Here is a 17,705-nt window from a genome sequence, read left to right as displayed (position 1 = left end):
GCAGGCTTGCTTATTTATTTGAAACTTTGCATTTCAGAATCTGCTAAAACAGAAGTCAGATAATAGCCATAAAACATTCTTACGGACACTAGAAAGTGACAAATGCTTTCTTCAAGTTTCAATTGTGTAGTCTTAAATAGTGTTAGAACAAAACTCATTCCTATCACAAAGAAGTTGTAAAATTTAATCTCAAACCAGTGAAAGCCACAATATTCAGCAGAATGTCGACTCCAGACAGCATAGGATTTTTACAGTGCTAGTGAATTTTCTTTTCTTGCCTTATGATTCTGTTATTTCTTTTTTACTCATACAGACAAACACTGATTTGGTACAGCCGGTAGGTAAATATCCGGAAAATTCTGGATATTTTTTGTATTTAATATGCATTATATACACAGTATATTATCTAAAATGAGCTTCTTTTCTGTCACAGCATTGCTTGTCACAGATTTAACCTTACGCCATTTAATTTAAATACTCTCTAGTTTTGTAAATTGTTGCTACCTGACTCAAGAGCTTTGTGTTTCTCATCAACTCTTACCATAATCTATTTCATCTTATGTTTTTTTTGTTTGTTTTTTCCTTTGCTGTTATGCACACTCTAAAGACTGACTCTTCAAAAAGTCTTTCCCTTTGTAACCTGATCATGGAGGAAACTCCAGACAGTGGGTTGGCTGAAGAAATTCAAAGATGTCAAATTGATCTAGGTGCATTTATTTGGGGCCCAGATGCTAGTACAGACAGTGTCAGCCAGGAAATTACCCGCGATGGGTCTCAGGAAGACTCTGCATGTCTCTCTGAAGCAGAGCAAGAAATGAAATTATCCACTGGGATGCTTCCTTCTGCTGACTGGCACACTGTAGCTGAACAGGGGAAGTGTGTCCTGGGGCCTGCCCCTCTGTGTGGAAATGAACAACTGTCTCCAAAGCTTGTGCTTGCGGTTGAATTTGCCATTGCGGCTTGTATGGAAATGGAGCAGCCTTATGACTTACCTGACTCTGAGAAGCCAGCCATGGAAACTGGTGGCCTAGTTGAAGAAAGTGAAGAAGTTGTTAAAAAGTCAGAAGAAGAGGAAGAGAAACAGAAGATAGAAGATTCTTTGTGGGAAGGTGTGGAGACATGTGAAAAGGTAGACATTGGAGCTATTAATATCAAGATCCTAGAAGGTACAGAGGAATTAGAAGAGAAAGTGTGTGAAAGTACAGGACACAGGGTAGAAGAACTTAAGACAGTAGGAAAGCAGGACCAGGAGACCTTAAAAAGCAATAAAGAGGAAACTAGGAAAGATCTAAGAGTTAGATGTAAGGAGAGTATAAAGACCAATGAAAAGTATTTCGAGAAAATTGACATATTAGAAAAAGACATGGAAAGGATAGATACGGTGGATGAATTTAGTGACAGAGACAAATGACTAGATGAGAGGATTTACATAGTAATAAATGATTGTGAAATTATAGAAAGCTTTAGAGCTAAACCTGAAAATTACACAGATATTTTGAAACCGCCTCTCCAGACTGACTCTGTATCTAATATTGAAGATGCCAGCCCTGAGGGATGAGATAGAAAAGACATGAAAAAATTTTTAATAGACCCTCTTAACTGTGATATAATATATCATACAGCACAGGGCAGTGCAGATGATAAGATTAAGTGTGAGGCTGTGTTACATGCTCCTGGAGGTGACAAGGATGAAAATCAGGCTGTTGTTTTATCAGTAAAACATGAAGTAGCAGCTCAGTCTAGGACAGATCTCAATTATTCTCTGGAAACTAATGCAAACAGAAGCAAGTGGTGTTTATGTAAGGCAGAAGATTCATTAATAGGGGGTCTGAAAGTATGGTGAGTGGGAACTGTAGTCATACCATTACCTTGCCAGGAATTGCAAAAACAGACTCTTGGGGAACAGATCCAGGTCAAATATTGCAGCCAAGCTTTGATTTAGCAATGAATAATATGGATAAATTGGAATTCTCTGGTATACCAGATGGCTAAGGAAGTAGATTTGCCAATTGGCTTGATTCTATTAACCACTGGCCTATCAGAAATATGGGAGCCATAGACAATTGCTGGGAACATTTAGATATAGTTGAGAGCAAAAAAAGGCTGGAGGTGGATTTATTGGCAGATATATGGGAGGAACAAGCCATTGATAGCTGTTGTTGGGAACAAAGCCAAGAAAAAGTTAGACCACTGGTTTTGGGAACCTCCCAGGATGCTAACACCGAAAGTTCTGCTAGTCCCCAAGACAATGGCATCAACAACTCAGATTTATCTGAAGATGAAATTGCTAACCAGAGATATGGAATGTTGTACCAAGAAATAGAGGCTGATAAAGAAGAGGTACTTATCCTAGTGTGTAGTATAGACTAGCCAAAGACTTCTGTAGGTTCTGTTTTTCCTGATATTTCCCGCCCACTTCATTTTTCATCACTATCTTCTCTGAGGCCTGCCTCATCTCCTTGACAGATTGTCATTCATATACCTCTTATCTCTTGAAATCTGTTCAAACCAAACAGAAATAAGTTGACAAAAAACAAAAAACTCCACAAAAAAGCAAAAACACGTAAAGAAGGATGATTATGTTGGAACTAATGAGAGTTTATTTAATCACCCATTTACTGTGTTTATATTTTATACTTTCATTTTTACTGTTCAAGTACCAAAAATATGTAGAACAGACTAATTTACTGTTCCTGAGTGATTACCCCAATAAAAACACATTAAATGCTTCTACCTGAGCCTACTGAAATTGTAGAATCTCATAATAGGTGTTCGTCAAAAATACTAATAAAATGATGTGTTAGAGAAATACTGGAAATGCTTCTTCTAGATTCTATTTAACCCCTCATGGCATTTCTACAGAATTATCTCCTCATTATTGAAAAAGTGGATTTTGGTTAGCACTGAGCCACACACCAGCAGTGATTGTAAAAGTAATCTTTCTTTTTTTTTTTTTGTCAGCCTATTTAAAATAATACAGTATAGCCTTTTGCATTTCCTAAGCACTGCCGTGCACTACACCCTTTTGTATTATTTTAAAATTTGTGGTAGTCTTTACTTTCCAACCTGCCTAACAGACATTCACTGATTCTACAAAAATAAATGAAAAAAATAACGTACTCTGATTTCCATTTCTATTTAGGCTTCAGGTGGTTCATTTAATGGATTCACCCAGGTAAGAAACAGATTTATTATCTATTTACTATCAAAATCCATCTGTTGAAAATGATGCAAATTTTTAAAATAAGGACCTCTTGCAACTGGTATGGCATAATGATTAAGTATGTCTGCATAAAACTTCACCCTACTACTTACAAATTCAGTAATGAAAACAGTAATAGTATCAACATTGTAGAATGTTGTGAATATTAAATGAGATATGCCCAACAGCACATACTAAGTCCTCCATGGTGTAGTTAGCTGTTGTTAATGTTATTAGTTATACCACAGATTTCTTCCTTCTGCTGATTCCTCTCCTGAATCTAGAAGTTGCTCTGATCTTAGAGATCCACTAGATTCAGCTTGTTGGAAAAGAGGAAACAGGATTGTTTTGAACTAATGAAATTGGTCTTTAGAAAATATGAGATGTTTCAGGAGCATTTTTCTAAAGATTCATGTAAGAGTCATACAACACAGAAACTTCCCTCTTCAGTGGTCCTCCAAAAAGGAACCATTGGAAGATCAGAAATCACGGGTTGGCTCTGGCCAAAAGGCAGTATTTTCCTTACAAGTCAGTTAGTGGAAGAGGAGCCACAAGATGGACTATCCCATTCACTGTATATGTCCCAACAAGTGGACAGTTGTAACCCATGTAAAGGCGGACCACATGTCTATCAAGCTCGTGGAATAAGTTCTGAAAACTTCTTAAAAGGAGACTTCAAATAGAAGCTCGTCTGTGATGAATGCTTTGTTTTAGAATATTAGACATGAAAATTTTCAAATTTTAACATTTAGAATTTCTTGATTGAAAAGTTTGATTACTTTTCCCATGTTACCTATGAAAATATAAAACCCACACACAAACCCACACCTAAATACAGATACACACAAACACAAAGAGAGATGACAGTTTATCTCTTCGAAGACAACTACATAAAAATCTTGAAAGTTTGGGTCATAAGAATTGTTTTTCATTTCTCATTTTTAAATTTTGTATTTTTATGTTATAAATGTGCAAAATTTAAAAAGTACAAAATTTTATAAGATGTTTTTTGTTTAAAAACTTTAGACTATCACATACCCCTTCCATTTCCTGTTTCTTAGAGGTAAATATTTACACTTCCTTTAACAGATTCTCTGGTTTCACCCACCCACGTGTGCATGACTTTCTTATAATGCTATTTTTTGATATCTAAAGCGTTATCTATTGACTCATCTCTCAGGAAAGTGAGGACATAAAGCACTTTCAACCTCCTACCTTTGCAGTCCACCTTGCTCTGATATAGTTCCGCCATCGACAGTCTGTAGGAATAATGATATAAATGCTATTAGTCCCCAATTCATGAAGTTTATATTTCCTTTTATGCCAACTTTTTGTTTTCCTTTGAGGAAGTAATTGTAGTGTCTTTTTGTTTGTTGGTTTGCTTAGTTTTCTACTCTGATTTCCCCATACTCTGTAGTTAGATAAATCTCCTCTCATTTTGTTGGAAAACAAATATTCAAACAGTTTTCTCTTCTTGAAGAACTTGACTGTCTGCCTTCTGGACTGCTCCAGTCTAAACTGAGGACTCTGTGTCTATGGCACAGCTGATTCCACAGGTTCTCCTGTTACGTCTGCCTGGGGATTTCCTTCACTTCTCTCTTATGTCAATCCACTCTTCTCTGGACATAAATCTTCCTCATTTAAGTTTTAATTTCACAAATCAAAATATGTCTTCATCCACAAATATAAAGCACATCCTTCCATAGCTTCCTGAGAAAAGTGTGCATGTTATACATCTGAAAATGTCTTTATCTATGTACATATGGACTGCTTGTTTGGATATTATATTAGAAGTTGTAAATTGTTTCCCTTAGAATTTCGAAGCCATTGCTCCACTCAATTCTACCTTCTAGTGTTGCTACTGAGAATCTGTCCTTTTGATTCTTGATATTTTGTGAAAAAATATTCTCCTTCCTTCTGTCTGTCTCTCTTTCTTTCTCTTTCTCTTTCTCCTCCTTCCTCCACCCGCTTCCTCTCTCTCTCCCTCCCTCCCTCCCTCTTATACACCCCTTCCACTCTTTTTTTCTCTGTTTCTCTCTGGAAGTTTGTAGAATTTTTTTTCCCCCAGAGTTTCTGAAATTTTACAGAGGTGCACGACGATCTGAGTTTATTTTCATACATTGTCCTAGGCCCTTTTAATCTAAAAATTTATGTTTTTAAGTTTGGGGGATATTTTTTATTTATCAATGTTTTCTCTTTTGTTTTCTTTGTTCTCTTATCCTGTCACACTTCTCTTTTTCATATGTTGGCTTCCTGAGCTAGTCTTCTAATGATTTTTCTTTGCTATTTCCTTTACTTTGTCATCGTTCTCTGCTTTCCAACTCTTCTAACAGACTTTTATATATTTTTCATTTTCAAAAGCTCTTTTTGTTTACTGAATATTTGTTTTTAACAGCATCCTCTTATGTCATGGATAAGCCATTGTATCTCTGAGGGGATTATAATCATAATTTTTGAAGAATTTTTTTCCCCTGAAAGTCTTTTTTTTTTTTTGTCTGTTTTGGTTTTTTTTGCTATTTATTTTCTCCTTTTGATATTTGAGACTTTTCTTACATGTCTGGTGATCTTGGCTGTCTACTCATACTAAGAGTAGGAGACTAAAAAGCTGGCAGGAAACTTGTAGAGGTAAGTAGAGCTCATTAACTGTGGGCATTGTTCTAGAATTTTCCGGCTTATTTTTCCTGTTGAGGAGCCCCTGATGTCAGATTCGTTAGGCATTTTTTTCTTGAGCTGATCAAATTTCTCTGGGGAGACTCTTCTGGTCCCCTGTACAAGCCTGGCTGCCAGTGTAATGACAGGTTAATGAGGAAGAAGTTAGGGATGGGGGAGAGAGGGGACCATGTTCTCAATATTTGTTAGGTAAATGCTCACTTTATCCAGCTACTTTCCTAATATGCCCGGGTATCCTCCAGACCTTCTATTTCAGCCTCTATGAAAATAACTTCAAGTCTTGTGCTGGAGCAGAAAGGCATATTGCTTGGTTTTCATGTAGATGAGAGTATCTCATGGTCTAATTGCTTCTATAATAGACTTTTCAACCACTTCTCCTGTCTTTAAAACCACCCTAACTTCCATTTCCCATAGTTCCCACTGTTTCTGAGTAACAAATTTGGTTGCCTTTTAGCATTTCTTACACCTACCTTAGGATACAGATATTTTTGTTTCCACCAAGTTACTTATTGTTCATTTGTGTGCTTTTTGATTTCAAAATTTTGTTGCTCTTATTTTTCTCCCCATTATTATTATGCTTATGGTTCTATGCCTTAAAATTTTTTCTTTGTAAAATTCCCTTTGTTGTTCTTTAGTTTGAATTCTGGAGGTAACAGAGGTAATTGCCTACTTTAACCAAATCCACCAACTTTAACCAAACATTATTGGCTTATCTTTTCTGTCGGAGAGCCTTTGATGTCAAATTTTTAGGTTTTTTTTTTTTTTTTTTTAAACTGGTTATATTTCCAAGGAAAGACTCTTTAGGTCTTTCCTGGCTAACAATATAATGAGAGATGACTATTCCTTTAGAGATCACTGTTTCCTTAGATTATACCAGCTTGATTTTAGGTCGTTAGGTCAATGAATTGTATAAAATTTTTAAAGTTATGGCTCATAATTAACCTGTAGAAGTTACACTTAGGTGAGATAGTAAGATTGAGTTTCCAACACTTAAAAAGTGTTGGAAAAAACACTTAAAAAGTTTAAATCTGTAGCTTAGAGCAACTAAATTCTAATTCAATGTAGATGTTCAGAAAAGAAGCTGCAGACCAAAGATACCCCAGAAGACACGGCCCTTTACTTAATGTCTCTCTCGTCAGATCCTCATTTTCTCCTAGCTCAGATTTATATTTAGAATCACTACTGTTAAAAATTACTTTTGTATTTTTTGCTTTTTTGATTATAATACAAGGAGACTTTCAAAAACTTTATAATTTGTTTATTGACATAATTGTTGGGAGCTAATTTAAATACCTTTGTTGTTGCTTTTTTAGCAAATTAACTAGAAACTTACTACTTTTAAATCTTCTGTTTTCTCCCCAATTTTCAGCCCCAGGATACTTCATTATTCACGATGCAGACAGACCAGAATATGATCTGTAACTTGGTAAGTTGATTTTGATTTGTATTTTTGAGAAGTTGATAGTTACTGCTGAATGTTCTAAATTGATGATTCTAGGTTATCTAGAGCTTGAATATTCAGAATGTGGTTTCTGAAGCTCCTTCTTTTCTAGAAAACAGGAAGGAAATCTTCTAAAAAATCTTAGAGTGTGTCTTTGAATGTGGTTGCTTCTAATTTATAAAGGCACAGTGATCCTAGCAAAAGTCTCATAATTATGTGCTTCAGTAGAACACAATAAATTCATCAAGGACACGGATGTTTTCATGTGACTATAAGTTAAGCTACAGAACTGAAAATGAAATTGCCTCAAGAATTCATCTTTCAAAATAGATCCTTGCTTCTTCTTGAACTTGAAGCTGCTTCATTTCTCATTTCTTTCCTTCTTTTTGTGAGTTATAGAAAAAAAAATAAGTGATTCCTACTTTAAAGAAACACAAGATGAGAGAAAAGCTTAACTAAAGAGTCGGGAGAAAGCAGAGTTACTCTTGATGGTAGAAGAGATTCCTACAAGATGGATGTTACAATTTTCATGGGAAACCTTTCTAGTAGGAGCTTACCAGTGAAATTGAATGAAGACACCTTGAGTGATGATACTTGTGAGCTTTTCAGTGATATACTATAGAGGATTTTGGCTCTTTAAGGATTAGTATACAAGGGTTATTCATAGCTCACTGGTTTTCCCATGAGAATGGTATACAATTATCCCAGTTCCTGGCTTTCACGTTGAAAGCTTGGAATTGAGTTTAAGTAGAATGAATTTTTCCTTTTAGATGATTACACTTCTAAGTAAGGAATTCTGTTCTGGGAAGTTTGTATTAAAGGTTAATTTGATATTTTTCACAGGCAAGTGTATCTCTAATACCTTGTCATAGATTGTCATACTTTTGCCTTTTGGGTAACCAAGTGAAATGTGGAGTCTGTGGACTTTGAATAAAGATTTCAAATGTTTCAAATACAAATTATATTGGTGTTAATAATGGAGCCAGAGAGACTCATGTTTCACATTCATTGGTGAGTCTCAGCCTCGGTGATGATGGATTAAGCATTGTAACGATGCTGGAGGATGATAGTCAGTTGTGAATGGGTTAAGAAAAATGGAGAAATTCTGGTATAAAGGAAAGACAATGGGTCATAATTAAACTCAAACCAATTACTCTGATGTAAAAGTCCAGGCATAGAATCCAGTGTTTTTAAGTTTCTCTGAACATCACTAACCCCCACAGCTGGTTCTAGGGGCTTACATTGCCTATCCTTCTTTTCTCTTGTTATGTAGTTGCTGAAACAGACACCTCCTTTCCACTGAAGAACTTAGCTTCACTATGCCCAGCATTGCATTAGCTTTGGCATTGGCTCTCCATATGGAGAACTAGGAAATCACAGTGATTATACAAGATCTTCCAAGGATCAGGACAGTTTCCCAACATTTGGTCATTGACTGTACTGAGTGAGGTAAAGGTTGAAGTTGGTAGTCAATGGCATACCTTCCCAGACTGCATGTTATAGCCCTTTAGCACATTCCTGGAGTTCAGGTATAAACCCTTCGAATCTGCCAGTCTTGCTCAGGGGTCAGAGTTGCTTCCACGGCCTTTTGCACTTCTCACCAAATTAGCTCTCCCAAACTCGGAGAAGCAGGACTATACAGCAGATGCCATATTGGAATATGACTAGACTCTTAGCCCCACTTTCTTTCTCCATCTCTTCCTCTGTTTGACCTTCCTTCCATCTTATCACAGAAGATACCGGAACAATGTGGGCCAAGTTTACATTACTCGTTTTTTCCTAACGTGAAAATTCCATTTCTGAGTTTCTGAGTTAAATCATTGTTGTGGCATCCTGCTGCCACCAATAATGATCACTACTCAAGCAAACAATAAGAAATCATTACCAGTGGGAATGGCAAGGTATCAACCCATTTGCAATGTCTGTCAAGGGAGACATCTTATAGTAAAAAAAGTGATTGAAGCAGGATACAATTCCAACAGGACTATTTTAGATCTTTCCATGGGATTTCATCCACAATTTACTCTTGTTTTTCTTTCTACCTTGACAAAATAATTACAATTTTACATTATCTTCGAGTGACTAGAAAGGGAACTTCTATTTCCAAATTTGAGTAGCTGATTTTATGTACAGTCATGCTGTTGTGTTTCATCCTTACTCATCATTCAGTGAGTCATTTTAATCCCCTGGAATTTAAGTTGTTAAGTTGCCATGCTGTGTTGTGACTTATGGTGATATAACTGATCCTACCTCCTCTTCATACTATGCCTCTGTTGCATTGTCTAAATGCATTCAACTCATTTGTGAAATCACCCTACTTATTCTTGCCTCATATAAAACTCAAAATTTCTTCAGACTTCGAAGAAACTCAGACTCTGATGCAAATAGTTTTGTTTTTTTTTTTTTTTTCATTTTAAGCTATCTTTACTTTTCTAAAAAAAAATGTACAATGATATATATATATTTGACTTTTCGTATGAAATCTCTTGGCTCTTCATCTGGCTTCAGACTTTCTTCATCTCATGGACTCAGCCCAGAGAGGGACAGCCATCTGCATATGGATTTCTTGGTGCTTTGTCAGATTACCCTACCTGTCCTTCTTGTGTAGGTCATTCTTGTGTAGATCATTTAATACCATACTGTCATAGAAAATCACTTTGATTTCCAAAATGGTAAGATCTTACCCTGAGAGCTTATAGAATCTGTTTGCTGCTATGAAAACTTGTTTCATTACAAAGATAATTCTTTCGAACAATAAAAGTGAAATCTTTTCCCACAAAGAACTCCTGAGAGCATATTAGAGTGAATTTTATTTTATTCTTTTTAAAAAATTGTGTCAGAGCATCTCTTAAAGGTTATACAATCCCATATAAACATCAAATATCTGCACATGCATCTACTAAGATGTCCTTCCATTTTATTCTGCCTTTTAAAGAGAAGGCTGTGTGTGTCATAATGGGGGGTTTGTTTAAGTGACAAAAAAATATTTTGTACATTTAACCAATGCTAGACTATTTATTATTCATTTTCTATAATTGCAGCATAACTTCTCCATCACTTCCGTATGGAACTTGTCATGTACATCAGCTTAGGTGGACACACAGAGCTAGAGGTGGCTTTTAATTGCTTATGGTGAGATTCTGACAGAAGTTACTGATTTCTACAAAGTATCAGTGATTTCTTACTCTACTAAGAAAACACTTTTAAACTCTTTTAAGTAAATGTTCTGATGGAAAAGGATCTTAACGTGCCCTCTAAAAGCTGCCCATTTAGTGAAATAGTGAAATAAATATGCTTATTTATATTAATCAAAATCGAAAAAGAGGGAACATTTTTCAGTAGTGGTGGTAATATCCATTGGCAATGGTGTTTTTAATGATGTGTTATTATTTAATATTGCTAATTTTAAAACTAAAAAAAGTCTAGAGCTAAGAGATTCCAGGGGCTTGATTCAGCATATAATTGGAATCAGGGTGATATCTATGCATAGAAGTCACAATGGGATGAAAATACCTCACTGTTGTCCATGTGATTAGAAGGGTCTAATTGGTACCATGGAGAATACTTCCTTGTGCAAATTAATGTATTTTGATCTGAATTTTGGAATGACCCCTCAATTATTTGGTGCAATATATATCAAAAGAGCTGGGAGTTCTCAGAACTATGCTCTTACTCCTTCCAGCTGGCAATAGTGGGAGCTTCTAGGACCACCCCCCTCCCTTCTCATTAAATAACATAAAGTGCCTGAATTTCAGCATCTCTTATAGATGTCATAAGGAAGTGAATAGTCAAAATGTTGCAGATAATGAATATGAATAGCCAAAATGGTAAGTCTTGGCCTAATTTCAAGGGAAATGACAGTCCTCGAGGATGCTAAAAGAGAAGTTTATAGAGTCCATTTCTAGACTTTCCAGTTCTGTAAAGGCCCATGATGCCAAATGTATAAAACTTTTTTCCAGGACAGTCTTAATGAAGCTGCTTGCCTGTAGGATGATGAGCAAAATCTTAATTGTCTGGTGTTCTGTAATGCTATGTATTCATATGTTGAATCTTTTTTCTCTAACCTTCAAAACAAATAATCAAAGGCTGAATCTGAACAGGCTCCAACCACTGAGCCAAAAACAGAGGAGCCTCCTGCCGCTGCAACATCTGCTGTTGTGCTGGACCCTGGACTGGACACCCAGGCTGAGGAGCCAGTGGAAGAGGCAGTGGTGAGTACCACCTCCATCCCACCTCCCACCTGCCACTCCTGCCACAAGCCATGCTCATTTCTCCCTTCTCATTCATGCTTCACTTGGGCCAAATAACTTCTATACTTGTCATGGCTCCCCAGGTTCAAACAACCTGTTACTTTGACAGTGAAACTCCACTCTCTTTAATTTTCTTCTTATAAAAATATATTTATTTTTATTTTTTAATTTATTTTTCAATTACAGTTGACAATAATTAGTTTCAGGTGTGCAACATAGTGATTAGACATTTATATACCTTATTAAGTGATCACCCTGATAAGTCTAGTATTCACCTAACACCATATATAGTTATTACAATATTATAGACTATATATTTTCTGTGCTGTACTCTACATCCCCATGACTACTTTTTAATTTTAAAAAATCAGATTTATTGAGATATAATTCACATACAATAAAATCCTCCTTTTTAGGTGTACAGTTTGTTCAGTAAGGAAGATATCCAAAGACCTGATCTTATGATCTAGAGAAAACTATGGTATTAGCTACAGAATTGTTTATCTAGGATGCATTGATGCTTTCTGATACTCTCCTATTCATGGTAGATAGGTTGTAGAATTCTCAGATAATCAAAACTACTAATGTGATGTTCTACATATGATTGCTGGAGATGTGCTTTCAGTTAGAGATGAACCTGAAGGTGATAAACAGAAGGATAATAACTTTGTTGGTCGTGTCTACGTATTTATTTCTTACAATATTAGTTTTGTAGGTTGGTTAAGGCTCGATGAAGGATTGAAATCCCATTTTACAAATATATAAGGGTTCCTACATGTACAACCATTGCTCAAACTCAAATCTGGTGCTTGCTCTTTTAATAAGTTGGACATTGAGAATGTATTTTTGCAAGAGTGGAGACCTATCTGTTTGCCTGGAAACCTGCTCCTGCCATGCTCCAAGCAGCCCTATACCACACTATATCGCAAACTGAGATGAGCCCTATATTCACCATGTTGAATTGGATAGTGTAACACTCTTGTGAAAGCGAAGAGTTATACAAAGGAAAATTTAATTCAAAATATTTATGGAGAGTGAAAAGTTTATTTATGAAATGCAGTTAAAATGTCTCCCAAAAATTTCAGTCAGGGTGCCATTTACTACAGCCTTCATGGAATCTGTACAAAGAGGAAAACCAGTCTCCCTATTCCCCAAAATTGCACTGCCTAGAAAAGATAACTAGAGAAATAAAACATATTTCTCGTTGTTGGTGCTCTAGATCATTTTACTGGGAAAAGAATAGGTCATCTTTCAAATCCAAAGTTTATTAATAGAGTAGAAAAATGAATAATAGGGAAAGGTATTGATGGAAAATACAAATTAAGAATGACTCAAGAAAAATGATTTCAGTCTATGGCCATGCCACCCTGAACAAGCCCAATCCCATCTGATCTTGAAAGCTAAGCAGGAACAGGTCTGGTTAGTACTTGGATGGGAGACCACCTAGGAAGACCAGGTGCTGTAGGTGTAAAAAGTAAAAAAAAAGTCGGGAGAGGGGTGGATTGTAAGCTGACAAAGTCCTTGTAATCTGTGAGGTCAACCAAGAAAAATAATTTTATTTTCCATTTAAAGATATAGAGTTGGGCCAAGTTCTAAAGGAAAAACAAGAGATGTGTTCCACTAGATTGAGTCCCCCCTATGCTGCTGGTTGCCCAGACTTCAGAATGGAAAGTGCTGAGGCTCCATGCTCCAATGTCAGGGTTTTTCTTCTAAACTCTCACTCCTAGATTCACTGGTGATCTCGATAACTCAGTGCAGATGAGGCGTTTTCATCTGCGGTCAGATTATGGTCTGTCCATCCAGCTGAGTTTTAAGATTATTTAAGTAACAAAAGAAGAGAAAGATACAGTTGAATTTTTAACTACTGTTATAATTAAGAGGAGAATTGGTTTTAAAAAAGACATGGACGATGCCAGGGTGTCAAAAAATATATTGATTTAGATATTTGTTTAGAAATTGCTCCAGTTAGGAACAGTTTTGTCAAAATTTTTTTCCAGCTTTATTGAAATATAATTGACAATTAGTTGTTCATATCTACATTATACAATTCAATGAATTTTTTTTCAATTATAGTTGGCATACAATAATATATTAGTTTCGGTTGTACAGCATAGTGCTTAGAGATCTATATAACTCACAAAGTGATCACCCCACTAAATCTAGTACCCCTCTTCTCCCTTACATACTTATTATAGCTTGTTAACTATTTTCCCTATGCTACACTTTATATCTCCATGTCTATTTTGTAACTATTCATTTGTACTTCTTTTCCCTTTGTCCTTTTTCACTATCCCCCCAACTCCCCTTACATCTAGTAACCATCAAAATATTCTCTGTATCAATGAGTTTCTGTTTTTGTTGTTGTTTATTTTGTTCTTTAGATTCCACAAGTACGTGAAATCATGTGGTATTTACTTTCTATATCTGACTTACTTCATTCAACACAATACCCTCTAGGTCTATCAAGGCAATATCTTTTTCCATCCCCTTCCTTTTAGTCTGTGTGTGTTTTTTAATCTGAAGTGAGTCTCTTGTAGGCAGCATATGTAAGAGTCTTGTTTTCTTATCCATTCAGCCACCCTATCTTTTGGTTGGAGCACTTAATTTTTTTCCATTTGAAGTACTTGTTGATATGTATGTAGTTATTACCATTCTTTATTCCTGTTTTTGATACATGATTTTTCTTCTTAAAGAAATCCCTTCAACATTTCCTATAATACTGGCTTGGTGTACATAAATTCCTTTAGCTTATTTTTATCTGGGAAGCTCTTTATCTGTCCTTCAACTCTAAATTATAGCTTTGCTGGATAAAGTATTTTTGATTGTAGATCCTGGGTTTTCATCACATTGACTATTTTATGCCAAGCCCTTCTGTCCTGCATAGTTTCTTTTGAGAAATTGGCAGCCAGTCTTATGAGTGCGCCCTTGTAGGTAACTAACTGCTTTTCTTTTGCTGCTGTTAAGATTCTCTCTTTGTATTTAACCTTTGGCATTTTAATTATAATGTGTCTTGATATGGGCTTCTTCGAGTTCATCTTTTTTGGGACTCTAAGCTTTCTGGGGTTGTATGTCTATATCCTTCACCAGGTGAGAGAAGTTTTCTATCATTATTTCTTCAAATAGCTCTTCAACATTTTGTTTTCCTTCAGGTACCCCAATGACACAGATGTTTTTACATTTAATTGTGTCCCATAGGCTCCTTAAATTATTACTATAGTCTTGGCTTCTTTTTTCTTGCTGTTCTGATTAAGTGTCCTTGACTTCCCCATCCTCTATATTAGTGGTTTGATCCTTTTCTTCATCCACTCTGTTGATTCCCTCTCACATACTCTTCATCTCACATAATGTGTTCTTCATTTCTGATTGCTTCCCTTTTATAATTTCCATTTCTATTTTTATGTTTTTTTAATCTCTTTGTTAAAGTTCTCACTCCCTAAGTTCATTGAACATTTTTATAACCAGTGTTTTGAACTCTGCATCTGTTAGATTGCTCTACTCCATTTTTCCTGGATCTCTGTTCTGTTCTCTCATATGGTTTCTGCTTCTTTGTCTTCTCATTTTGGCTGCCTTTCTGTGTCTGTTTCTATGTACTAAGCAAAGCTCCTAAGTCTCCTGGTCTTTAGCATGACTTTGTGTAGTAGGTGTCCAGTGGCACAGTCCTGAGAGAGGTTCAGCTGCAGGCCAAGTTTAGCCCAAACCTGTATCCCTCTGGGGCCACCTGTTAAGATTCAACAAGCAATCCACAGATGCTATGCTTATAGTTGCCTCAAGAGGCCATGCCAGAAACCGAGGTCAGCTGCCACCAGAGTGAGTCTTGGAGCTGTTCAACAAGGAGCAAAGGAGTCATGAAGGATACAACTGAATGTGGCTTGGGTATGGCTGTGAGTTGGAGGAGGTGGAGTTTCAGGGAATCCTCTGAGCAGAGTGACCTCTGTTATCCACTTTGATGACGTCTCTGCTACGGCAGCAGCTGAATCTATGCACTGGGAGTGGGGAGGGTTCAACAGAGGAACAATGGATACTGCCAGCATTTATGCCCTGGAGAAAACCTTGCCACCAGTCCTCGCTCCAACAATTCAATGTACCCCTGTAAGTCCCTGATGCCCCGCATTTAGCTGACCCAACACTTGCGCTCAGAGTGAGTCCTTCATTGTGAAAGTTCTGTCGTGGATATGGCCCCTTTAAGAGGAATGTCTGCAGCTTCTGGCTTAGCTGCCATAGCCTCTGTCCCACTCAGCCATTGGGACTGGACAGGCCTATGTCTTTACCCCCTCCTACCTCCTACCACTGCAGAGCCATTTCTTATTTCTCTTCCCAGTTGTAGGGTGACTAGATCCCAGGCAATTCTGCTTGCTGTTGGTTCCATGTTTCCCTCACAACTTTAATTTGGTCGCAAGAGGGGATGTACAAAGACTCTATCATCTACGTCATTTTTGAGCTTCACTTATGTCAAAATTTTATTTTGAATAGCAGTCCAGACTTCATCTTCACCAGTGCTTTTAAACCACATTGACTCCATGCCCTAGACTGTTCAGGGTAAGACTTAATGCCATATGTCCATGGTTTTGAGCAAGGGTGTTCGATGCTGTGTAATAGAGTCAATATATGAAATAGGCAAACTAGTGTGTTAAATACAGTCTCAAATGTTGATTCTCCATGATCCCCTCTCAGAGTGCTGTGGCTACATACCTCTCATATCCTTCCTTATTTTAAGAAACTTAGGTAAGTAAGTTTTTGTTTTTCCGGAATCCAAGTTCATTGGATTTCCAATAAACAATATTAGTAGCTACCAATTATCAAGTACCTATTATAGCGTACCTACTATTATATAAATATTTATAAAAGATTTATACTCTTTTTAACCAATATCGATATTAAAAATATTTAATAAACTCTATAGTACAAGCATCAACCATCACTAAAACCAGCTTCCCTATGTTGAGTAAGAAGATATTTAGAAGAATTCTTCATTCTTAAAATCTTGTCTCCTAAGTAAATGCAATTTAGAGAATAAAAAATTTAGACTCCTTGTGAAATATAAAGCAATTTGAAGAGTCTTATGAAGGATTCAGGCACCTGCTGAGACCCAGAGGTGATGTAAGAACACCAGATACAGAGCTCACCATGTGAGCCACCCTCTCTGAAGAGAAAAAGTTTAAGCAGTTAATTTCTCCATCCTCATCTAGACTGAAAAGTACTAGTAAGAGAAGGCCGCTAACAGCAGTTCAACTTGCCTAGTGCTCATTAAAAATAACTATCTTCCATGTTTTTAAAATTGACACACTTAGACTTACTCATGTTCTCTCCCCTCTAATTAAGAAAATAATATATAGAATGTATTTTTTGTTTTCTAATGTAGAATTATATTTCTTTCTTCTGGTCATGATAATCTAAGATAATATTAGGGCTATCTTTTCTTTTAAAAAGTATCTTCTGTTGCTAGATATGTGATATTTAGTTGTAAAGAAAAAAAAACAACGTTGTGTCCCAGGCATTAATTAACAAGCTGGTCGTGGCTGTCATCAGTCAGGATTGGATTGACATGACCTTTTGAGGTCATCCTTTTGCTGCTGAAATGTCAACACACTGTTATTACTTTGAGTCTTGACAGAACACATTTCATATGAGGTGAAGTTTGTGACAGTTTTTCATTGTTTTTTTTTTTTAAAAGAAGCAGATGTAATTTCAAACAGGAAATTTTAGCATTGGTTCACAAAGAAACTTGGGGCTTTCAAGAAAAGCTTATAATTACATTTTGTTTTTTGTTCTATAATTAATTTTGTTCTTAGTTTTCCTAGAAAATCAAATTTTACCAGTATATCTGCAGGATGCATTTTAAAAATCAACACTTGCTATTCTTCCAGATGTTTCCACATTATATAAATAATGAAAATTTTCTTTAGAAAAAATACCAATATTTGTTTTAGATATAGATCAGAAAATTATGTTAACAAGCAGATAAACATGATTTTTACATTTATTTCATTGTCTTGCAGAGAGTTTCCTTCTAATTTTCTCTAAATTTCTGTCAGTTTCAATATTTTGTTCAAATGATATGAACTGGACTGATGCCTTTTTTGCCTATTATTTTTAAATAAATAATGCACTCAAATTTAGGACTTGCATAGTTTCCAAAAAATAT

General features: G+C 36.0%; 1 protein-coding gene and 1 pseudogene across 2 annotated transcripts in view; both read left to right on the top strand.

Moving 5' to 3' along the window:
* Positions 1-17,705, top strand: part of AMPH (amphiphysin) — a 195,941-nt gene that overhangs the window by 155,037 nt on the left and 23,199 nt on the right. The window contains exons 14-17 of one of the 2 annotated variants that reach the window (XM_011376690.1): positions 314-337; positions 3,143-3,175; positions 7,242-7,298; positions 11,399-11,524. In XM_011376690.1, the coding sequence (XP_011374992.1) occupies positions 314-337; positions 3,143-3,175; positions 7,242-7,298; positions 11,399-11,524 (240 nt within the window). The remainder of the gene's footprint in view (positions 1-313; positions 338-3,142; positions 3,176-7,241; positions 7,299-11,398; positions 11,525-17,705) is intronic. The other variant, XM_011376691.1, reaches the window with a different exon arrangement.
* Positions 12,913-13,031, top strand: LOC111730174 (annotated as a pseudogene).

This window comes from Pteropus vampyrus, unplaced genomic scaffold (assembly GCF_000151845.1).
Source record: "Pteropus vampyrus isolate Shadow unplaced genomic scaffold, Pvam_2.0 Scaffold302, whole genome shotgun sequence".
NCBI classification, from domain to species: domain Eukaryota; kingdom Metazoa; phylum Chordata; class Mammalia; order Chiroptera; family Pteropodidae; genus Pteropus; species Pteropus vampyrus.
The sequence above is the reverse complement of the archived record's forward strand: the minus strand, read 5'-3'. Positions and strand labels throughout refer to the sequence as shown.